General features: G+C 35.4%; 1 protein-coding gene across 1 annotated transcript in view; it reads right to left on the bottom strand.

Annotated features, from left to right (window-relative positions):
• Window positions 1-1880: 1880 nt before the first annotated feature.
• Window positions 1881-11077, bottom strand: part of LOC100779462 (endochitinase A) — a 53333-nt gene continuing 44136 nt past the window's right edge. Inside the window, 5 exon segments of the mRNA XM_041010231.1 lie at window positions 1881-1973; window positions 1975-2248; window positions 5343-5345; window positions 8250-8397; window positions 8710-9149. Coding sequence (XP_040866165.1) covers window positions 1881-1973; window positions 1975-2248; window positions 5343-5345; window positions 8250-8397; window positions 8710-9149 — 958 coding nt within the window.

The following is an 11077-nucleotide window of genomic DNA, read 5'->3' as shown; positions in this document are numbered from 1 at the left end:
TTCCAAGAATCGGAAGCTCACCTTCCTACCTAACACTTAACTACTAGACAATTTTCCCTAGGTTCAGACCACTTAGTCCATTCTGTCAGACATTGGAACTTCAGGGCCCTGCAAGCCCTGTTTATTTGAGCTATTCGTTTTCACACTCTGGAAATCAATCTTCCCTGGCACTGTTGTCTCCAAACCTGGAGTTGTTCCTTTGACTCCTGACATACTCAGAAGCTTTTCTTTATACGAAGCTTTTGGTGAGACATACATCTCCTCCTCCACCTTCAAGGTTTCTATCACTACAGCCTCACTATCTCGTGTCTTCACTTTCTTAGTGCACCAACTAGCAGGATCTTCCTCACTTGTCGGAGCTAGAGGCCTGGCCTCCAGTTCCATCATGCAAAAATCGATACAAACAATAAAAAGAAAAAACCCTAGCAGAGCCCTTCTTTCTACTTAATCTCAACTTTTTTACATTAAAACCCAAGTCTTACTTGTGCGTTAGTAATATTTTTTTTATATATATAAAATGTGCAATAAATAGTTATACAGTGACAATCAGAAGTTGAATTATAGCCTTTTTACGTTAGCCTTATCTATGGCTTTTACATTATCTTTTTTTATTGTATATTACATTTGTTTCTTACTTTTTTGGTTTTTTTTTTAAATTAAATTTTAATAGCAATGAAAGTGGACCTCTTTTTTTAACCACAAATTAATAAAAAAAAATTGTTAACCTATAGAGTAAGCTTTTAAATAGACTAATAGGTCAGATCTTACTTTAAAAAATGTCAAACCAGACCTAGAAAAAAAATATTAATGAATAACATATTAGACTTAGAAATTAATTTTATAAAAGAGATCAGACCTATTTGTACAAAGCCTAATCCTGCCTGATCTATTCTCATTTTTATTTACAACGACTCATGCTCATTGTTCAATCAATTGAGCTAAAGCTCCTTACTAATATATGAACTTTTCTACCAAACACGTTCAATTCAATTAATTGGGTTATACACTTTAAGCTTTTCATTTCCTTGCGTTTAACCTATTAATTTTTTTTATATTTTTCTACTATCTTGTATGTTATTTTTGTCAAGTACATCCAAATGATTAATTACCTAATTTTATGATTTAAATGGTAATACTCCGAAAACCTTAATTCACTGTTATTCATCGGTACATAGTTCTTTATCATAGAAGAAGGTAGAGGTGACAATGAATCAAATTAACTTAAAAATAATTTAAAACTTGATTCGATAATCAACTTGTTGAATTTGGTTCATGAATTAAATGAGTAGAACTTGAGTTAAAAATTAAACTTGTTAAATAAATGAGTCAAACTTGAGCTATAATAGTTAGACTTTGATTGTAATTATATTTTTTTGTCATACCTTGTAACCCCACAAAGCTAATAAAATAAATTTAGTTTTATATTTTTTTTAAAAATTAAATAATTATTTTATCTAAAATCTACTAATAATAAATTGAAAATTTGAAATGTATAGAATTAAAAAATTTTGATTTTTAGTTCATGTGATTCAAACTAAAGAGCAAAATCGAATGGTGAGATTGGCCAAGTCAAATTTGAATAAAAAAAATTAATGTCAAGCTCGAGTCAAAATTAAACTGAACTAAAGATTAACTAGATGACAGAAATTAAATCATGGTCGACTCATTCTCATCCAAAAAAGATAATATATATATTTTTTTTGAACTTATAAGAAGAACCTTTTAGCAATAAGGTTCCCATTACATGTCCTTTATTATATATATATAGAGAGAGAGAGAGATTTTGAACTTATAATGAGAAGAACCTTTTAGCAATAAGGTTCCCATTACATGTCCTTTATTATATATATATATATAGAGAGAGAGAGAGAGTTTTTTGCTTAAAATGGCCTTTGATAGTAGCAATCCAAGTTGTTCCCAGGGCTCACTCCCAATATACGGCAGTACCTTAGGTAGAACTCGATCCGACTTTTCAACCCGAGTATCCGGCTTGTATCGGCATTCAATTCTGCCGTTGATTATGTTGGTGATCACACCGTATCCGGGGACCAGCCCCGCTGACTTGTCAATATCAGATGGCGTCCATTTTCCAGTAATAACGTCATGGCATGATGGCTTGTTTCCCTGCGGAGTCATCCAAAACCACAACGCTGTCTTGAATGACACTTCTACATTTGTGGCTACTAGGTCTGGATTGTTTAGCAAATCTACACCAAGTGCTGTACCAGCTTGCCCGTAATTGTAATTGCTGTTATAAAAGGGTCAGCATGCCATTAGCCCACGCATATGCTACACTAGTGTTACAATGAATAATTATATTTTGATAATAAATAATATTAAATATCAAATTAATAATGTTTTCTTATTTCTTTCTTTCTATACTATTATATTATCAATCAAATTAATTATTTTTTTTTCATATACCATTATATCATCAATCAAATTAATCATTTATCTTTTCTTTTATCTAAAAAGTATTTTTCTATTACAATATAAACACTTGATCACAATCCATATACTTCATTCCCTACTTTCAAATTAAGCACAAAACATTTAATATGAGTAAATATTGTTTATTTTTTGTCTTAACCTTCCTGTTCATCACAAAAAAAGAATTTAAACTAATCCAAAATTCAATGAGAAGATAACTAAATTTTAACAAAATCAAATTTAAATAATTCTCAAACGATTCAATTTTAATTTCAACACATATTAACCAATTGTACTCGATCATAAATAAATAGTGATAAACTAAAAGTTTTTATATTTAAATAGAGTAACAAATAAGTTAAACTTACAATTTACATACAATTTGTTACACACTACAATCTCAATGAAAGGGGCTTAATCTAAATATACATTTAAACATATTATATCAATCACCACTATAGTTATGATGACACGTTATATGCAATATATTACACATAAATAAATAGTGATAGACTAGAAGTAAAGGATAGATAATCATTATCAACTTTGTTTTGCCAATTGTCACCACTCTAGTGGTTAAAGATAGAAAAGTGCAAGAAAGAAGCCATTGAATTAACCTAGGTTCCTTCCGTCCTTGGGTGCTGCCCAGTGGCTTGGCCACCGACGAAGTGGATCTTTGCTCTCTACAAACGCTAGGGTTCTTTCTTCGATCCTTGGAAGTTCTTACTGCCTCGGTCTCCAAAGCTTTTCCTTGTTTTTTTCCAATCGCGTGTCCTATCACTTTTTCTCATCTTGGGCTATGAAGTAGTTTGTTACTACCTGCAATATCCAGCTTGAACTACTCCTGATGGGGAAAAATAAGGGTCGTCAATCGCACTCAGCTGCAAAGAAAATTATGGTGAAGGGTACTACCTCAGGTTCAGGCAAGGTGCTCGTAAAAAAGGCAGGGACAAGTTATGCAAAAACTGATGATGTCACACACCAAGTGTTTGATAATTTTTCAGAATGCAGTGCTGATTTTGAATCTTTCCCAAAGGTTTCTTGCACTTTAGGGGACAATGATTCAACTACTGATGATGATTCATCTCACTCCTATGGCTCTAAGTCATCACCGCAGCTAGACGATAATAAGGCTCCCACTCCTTGGGTCAATCTGTTCAAAGATAACAGAAACCCTTCCAAAGGTTTTGGAATGAAGTTCTCCTCTCCACCCTCTGATGATGAAGTGTTGTTGGAAGAAACTGATTTGCAACCCCTGGGAGAGGCTTGGGGACATAGCCTTATTGGCTATGTGGCTGGCCGCTTCCCAGGAAAGAAAGCTCTGTTGGATTGTTGCCAAAAATGGGGAGTCAAGCTTTCATACTCAGCTCATGAAAGTGGTTGGCTGGTGTTTAAATTTGAGTCTGAGAACGATCTGAACCAAGTCCTCTCTGCAGGCCCTTACTTCATATTTCAAATACCCCTACTGCTGAAGATTATGTCAGCATTCTTTGACTTTGGCTATGAGGAGCTCAGCAAGATCCCTGTTTGGGTTAAACTCAAAAATCTTTCTCTGGAGCTTTGGAATCCTCAAGCCTTAGGGAAAATCCTGTCCAAGATTGGTTCGCCCATTCGATCTGACCATCTTACTGCTTCTAAGGGGTCTGTTTCTTTTGCTAGAGCTTTAGTTGAGGTTGATGCTTCTTTGGAGCTCATCGATGAAGTGCGATTTAGACTTCTTACAGGGAAGACTTTTGTGCAAAAGATTGAGTATGAAAATAGACCTTCTTTTTGCACTCACTGTAAGATGATTGGGCACCGCCTCACTAATTGTAAAACTGTCACTGCGAATAAGTCTGCTCTCATCACAGCCTCCCCTACCTTGGATCAGCCACAAGTGGGTGATTCAGCAATGCCCCCACATACCAATACAACAGGCCCCTCTGATAATCCAAAGACTGTTCAGACTAATCTGTTTGTCCCTCCTCACAGAAAACATGTCCTGGTTGCAAATCATGTTCATGTCCTTCATAATTCTTCTGACCCCAAAGAAACAAGGAACACTGAGTTTGGTGATCCTATAGAAGAGGGGTTTGTTCAGGTGAAAACAAAACACTAGAAAAAAGGTAAAACAGTGCAACTCATAAAGACAACCCGTACTGAGGATATGCACACGGATGTCCAAAGAGGAAGAAATCATAAAGCTGTAACTAGGGTCGGGGAGGCTTCCTCCCATTTGAATCCATGATCATTGTCTCTTGGAACATTAGAGGCTTTAATTTGCCTCTAAAGCATCATGCGATGCAGAGCTTCCTTCGCTGCAAGGAAGTTAACATCATGGTTGTGTTGGAAACTAAGTTGAATAAGGTTTCAGTTGAGGAAATCATGAGAAGAAAGTTTGGTGCCTGGCACTTCACCCATAACTTCGCTTCTCATAATGCTGGCAGAATTCTTATCCTCTGGAAGCAGGATAAGATCCACCTTTCTGTTTTGGAGTCAAATACCCAATTGATTCACTGTGCTATTGATTGTAAAACCACTGCCAAGCGTTTTTAGGTTTCATTCATCTATGGTCTTCACTCCATTGTGGCAAGAAGATCTCTTTGGATAAATCTGAATAGTATCAATGCTAATATGAACTGCCCTTGGCTCCTCATTGGTGACTTCAACTTCATTCTGTCTCCCACCGACCGTTTCAATGGAGCTGAGCCCAATGCTTATGAGTTGCAAGATTTTGTTGATAATTGTTCTGACCTGGGGCTGGGGAGCATCAACTCTCATGGCCCCTTGTACACGTGGACTAATGGGAGGGTGTGGAGCAAACTGGACAGAGCTTTATGTAATAAGGCCTGGTTCAATTCCTTTGGAAATTCTGCTTGTGAAGTTATGGAGTTTATTTCTATTTCAGACCATACTCTTCTAGTTGTCACCACTGAGTAGGTACTGCCTAGAGGTAATTCTCCATTTAAATTCAACAATGCTATTGTGGATCATCCAAATTTCTCAAGAATTGTTGCAGATGGCTGGAAGAAAAATATTCATGGCTGTAGCATGTTCAAGATCTGTAAGAAATTGAAAGCTCTTAAAGCTCCCTTGAAGAATCTTTTTAAGCAGGAGTTCAGCAACATCTCCAACCGAGTGGAGCTAGCTGAGGCTGAATATAACAGTGTGCTTAATTCTCTAAAGCCAAATCCTCAGGACCATTCCCTTCTTGCTCTGGCAAACCGCACTAGAGAGCTGACCATTATGCTTAGAAAAGTGGAGTCTATGAAGTTCGCTCAGCTCATCAAAAACATATATCTCCTACATGCTGATAAATGCTCCAAATTTTTTCATAATTTAATCAAGCGCAACAGACACAACCGGTTTATTGCTGCCATAAGGCTAGAGGATGGGCATAACACTTCCTCCCAAGATGAAATTGCCCTTGCTTTAGTGAATCACTTTAGGAATTTGTTTAGTGCTCATGAGTTGACCCAAATTCCTTCCATTTTGATCTCCAACAAGGGTCCTAAGGTTCCCACCGATTGTTTTGCGATCTTACTTTGTCCTACTTCTAAGCAAGAGGTTTGGAACGTTATTTCTGTGATGGATAACAATAAAGCTCCAGGGTCAGATGGTTTCAATGCTTTATTCTTCAAGAAGGCTTGGAATATCATTGGTGATGATATCTTTGAGGCGGTTGATGAATGCTTTACAACTGGAAAAATTTTAAAGCAGATCAACCATGCTATTATTGCACTTATTCCTAAGCATGGCCAGGCCTCCCAGGTTAACCATTTTAGACCCATATCTTGTTGTAATTTGTTATACAAGATTCTGTCTAAAATTCTGGCCAACCGCATAGCCCTAGTGCTTGAGACTATTATTGGGGAAACTCAAATTGCATTCATTAAGAACAGAAAGATGATGGATAACATCTTCCTAGTTCAAGAGATTTTGCACAAATATGCACGAAAAAGATCCTCTCCGAGATGCCTCCTGAAAATTGACTTGCATAAAGCTTATGATTCCATTTCCTGTGAATTCTTGGATTGGATGCTTAAGTCCATTGGCTTCCCAGCCCAGTTTTGTACTTGGATCATGGAATGTGTTTCTTCCACTTCCTTTAGTGTGGCAGTCAATGGATCCATTTATGGCCACTTCAAAGGGCAGCGGGGTCTTAGACAAGGGGATCCTCTCTCCCCTTATCTGTTTTTGCTTTGCTTGGAGTACTTTTCCATAGATATGAGTCGTCTCAAGGATGATGCCAATTTTAAATTTCATTCCAACTGTGCAGGTATTCAGCTATCTCATTTGGCTTTTGTAGATGATATTATGCTTCTATCTAGAGGAGATATCTCTTCTGTGTCAACTATGTTTGCCAAGCTTCAGCACTTCTGTAGAGTTTCAGGGCTTTCCATCAGCTCTGATAAATCTGCCATATACTCAGCCGGTATTAGACCTCATGAGCTTTCTCATATTCAATAGCTTACTGGATTTAGCTTGGGTGGCTTCCCATTTAGATACTTGGGTGTTCCCCTTTTATCATCTAGATTAAATGTATGCCACTATACTCCCTTGCTTTCCAAGATTGTTGCCCTGATTCAGGGATGGAATAGGAAGTCTTTATCTTATGCAGGTAAGCTAGAGTTGATCAGAGCAGTTATTCAAGGAATTGTGAATTTCTAGATGGGGATTTTTCCTTTGCCTCAATCTATTCTGGACCGGATCAACGCTTCATGCCGTAATTTTCTGTGAGGCAAAGCGGATATTAGCAAAAACAAGCCCTTGGTTGCTTGGTCAGTAGTTTGTTCTCCGAAAAAAGAAGGGGGTTTAGGCCTTTTTAATCTCAAGGACTAGAACCTTCCGCTTCTTTCCCGTATCCTGTGGGACTTTCATTGTAAGAAAGATTCTCTATGGATTCGGTGGGTTCACCATTACTATTTCAGGGGGAGCGATGTGTGGAATTACAATACTTCTTTATCAGATTGAGTTTTGATAAAGAAAATCATTCAAATAAGGGACTTTATTATCTCCAAAGAGCTAAGTACGGAAGAGGCCAAAAAGAGGATTCAATCTTGGAGCACCAATGAACAATTGCTTGTTGGCAAAGTCTATGAATACATTAGAGGTGTCAAGCCTACTGTTAGGTGTTCTGTTATATGGAACCCAGCAATCCCCCCTAAGATATCTTTCATTTTATGGCTTGCTAAAAGAAACCGGCTGCTTACTCTTGACAAAGCTGCTTTTTTGAACAAGGGTTCCCTTTGCCAATGCTCATTTGTTCTTTTCTTGCAGGAAATCTCTCCAAGTTTAGGCTCACATTTGTGATTTGGCTCCTTTTCGCAGGTGTTTCACTTCTTTGCAGTGCATTACTGACTCTTTAATTAGGGACAAATCCACATCAGGTGTTCAAGGAAAATTTCGTTGTCTAGCTATAACAATTAGTCTACTGCATCTGGCTGTCTAGGAAGAAGCTGATTTTTGAATATTATCAATTTTCTGTAATAAAGGTTATTAGCAAGATTAAGTTTCTTATGTATAGACAAGTGCACCTGTTGCATTTGTTTTAACATCTTGATATATGTTTTCTTGTATTAGGGAGACTTTTGATTTTTTCTAGCTGCGGGTATGCCCCGTTTATTGTTGTATCATTTTGGGTTTAATATAATTTACATTTTTCCAAAAAAAAAATAAGTTAAACTTACAAATTAATTACATACAATTTATCACATACTACAATCTAAATGAAATGGGTTTCTTCTAAATTTAATTAATTAGAAAAATTATAATAACCTGTTCTGAATTTTCTTTGGAAGTGGGGTTGAAATGCTAGTGAGGTTTATATTACTTATAATCTAAGTTGGATTGGTCCTCGGCCATAATACTTTTTACCAGGAGCACAGGACCATCGGGTGCCGCTAGTACAATAATATGCCTGGTTGCGTTCGTTGATGAAACAATATCCCCACGCGTATGGACCATCTGGTGCAGTTGGCCACCCTCCTAGACAAAACATATATTCACATACTATGTAACATTATCGCTTACAATAAGAAATTTAATGTGAGTTTGTGACTTATCTTATTATCTACACAACCAATTTTTAATTTTTAAATATATTTTTAGTCTTTAAAGTTATATATTTTTTTTCTTAATTTTAATTTTTATTATTGCAAAACTATGCAAAAATACATGGTTTTGTAATTTTTAGAAATGAAAATTATAATTAAAATAGAGGTTAATTTTAAAAAATATTATAATTTTAAGGGGTCAATATCTGGTTTGAGCTAGTATGCAATACAATTATCAACGAACCTGATGTTTCATGAGAAGTTTGAGCCAAGAAAGCAGCAATCTCCCTCTTGCGGGTGGTTATATCACCGGTTGTGCCAAAGCCATTGAAAGAGCTAGCAGCAGCAATGAAAGCATCATAGGTGTAGAATCCATGTCCAGGACAAGCTGGATCATTTCGGTGTTTAAGCATTTCCTCAAATTGAGAACGAGTAATGATGTTGCTAATATTTCCACCACTAGGTGTTGGTGTTGGTGTGGAGCCATTTCTACATTGGCTCTGGCAACCTGCTCCACAATGGGTATCTGATTCTCCACACCACCCAAATTTGCTGCAACATAACCCATTTGGGCATAACGCTCCTGCAACTTGGGAACCACAATTTTGTGCTGTGGCCCCAAGCAAGAAGAATGCTATAAACAAGCATAGCATAAAAGAACACAATTTCATGTTACCCATTTTTGTAAAGTAAAAGAATTAGACGGTGTATGATGTGAATCATATGTTTGACTTGGACAATCTCAAGATATTATTAATTTATAGATGAGCTACGATGAGAGTAATTAATCTTTTATCTACTTATTTTCAAAATTGGCTCCTGCTTCATCTTGCTATCAAGATATCAATTTGTAGATGAGCTACGATGAGAGCAGTTAATTAATCTTTTATATCTACTTATTTTCAAAATTGGCTCCTGCTTCATCTTGCTATCAAGATATCAATTTGTAGATGAGCTACGATGAGAGCAGTTAATTAATCTTTTATATCTACGTTATTTTCAAAATTGGTATCAAGATAGTAATTTGTAGATTAGCTACAATGAGAGCAATTAATCTTTTACATCTACTTTTTTTCAAAATTGGCTCATGCTTCATTCATCTTGCTATCTTAATCTTGTCTTCATGACTTTTTGGGGTAATATTAATTAGTTTGACGCCATACAGTGCACGAGAGTACAATTACTCTGAAGAGGATTGTTAGAACAAAGAAGACAATGAGCGAAAGTTTTTTTTAAAAAAAAAACTTCAAGTCCTACATCGCTCAGGATAAACACTTAAATAGTATTTCACTCCCTATATATAGAGAATTCCTTTCTTCATTTTTTCTTGTCCCAATTGAGAACCATTTCTTCAACTTTTATTTCTCCTTCCCAAATCTTAGCCGATGCATTTTTGGCAAATTTCTCTCCCTTTCTTTCTATCGCACTAAATTTTTGGTTGGCTATTAGAGTAAATTTTCAAGTCATATTTTCGGTTGGCTATTAGAGTGACTTTTCAAGTCATACAAGAGTGTGTAATTATAGAAAGGTTCCCTCAGTGCAGTGGGAAGAAATGTTATATAGTGATCTAGACTATTTTATCCTGGGGACTTCGTGGTTGATAGTCTGCTTGCACAATTTTTGGCAGTGGCACGAAACGTCTTAAAAAAAGCGATATTGTCTGCGACTCACCCAATAATTTTTTCGGTTTGTCATAAATTATTTTTACAACAAGTACAATTACTATGAAGAGCACAATCATTCTGTATATCCAAATTGTGTTCATGGTTTGATTTTCTTAGATTGTATCAATAATGCGTTTGAGGTGAACTATTGACAACGATCGAGTTATGATGAATGTTGATACTTTTTGGCCAAGACTACATGAAAATTGAGTAAGCACATGTTAAAGATATTTTGATGCTCAACCCTCCCCTCTCTGCACAGCCCAAGACACATGTAACCGATCATGATGATCATAATAATGATAATAATAATAATAAAACCCAAGAAATAGATCACGATCTTTAATTTATCAATAAAAATCATGTTTCTTAATTCTTATTTGTCATGAGATAGATAATTTCTTCATTCACACACAAAAAATGTCATGTTCAATGGCGGATCAAGAAAAAACAAATTAGTCGGGCAAAAAATCTATAATATTTTCATATAAAAAATATTATATTTTTTATAAAATATATAATCTCGTAATAAAAATCCAAATTATTTATAACTTTCTAGATTCATTTTTTAAGAAAAGGTCTTAATTATGGGGGCAAGCAAAAAATATTTGATGTGTTAAGTGGAAAAAACTTAATTTGTGGGGGTGGGTGGGGGAACTGTCCCCATTCTTTTTAATATGCATCGATTGATGGCCATGTTTCCTATAGAGATTGATTACATTACTTATTTAAAAAAAAATGTTTCTTATTTGCTAAAAGATTATTTTTTAAAGAGATATATACATGAATAATATTGTCATTTTGTGATGTTTTATGATTATATTACAGAAGATCTTTCGTAGAAATTTTAATTTAATAACTATAGTATTTTTTATTAATCAATATTATTTATTTATCAAGTTTTTATATTAATTAAAATGCTATGGGTATCCAACAAAAAAAAACACG

This window comes from Glycine max, chromosome 16 (assembly GCF_000004515.6).
Source record: "Glycine max cultivar Williams 82 chromosome 16, Glycine_max_v4.0, whole genome shotgun sequence".
Classification (NCBI taxonomy): Eukaryota; Viridiplantae; Streptophyta; class Magnoliopsida; order Fabales; family Fabaceae; genus Glycine; species Glycine max.
Note: the sequence above shows the minus strand (reverse complement) of the source record. Positions and strands in the feature narration are given on the sequence as shown.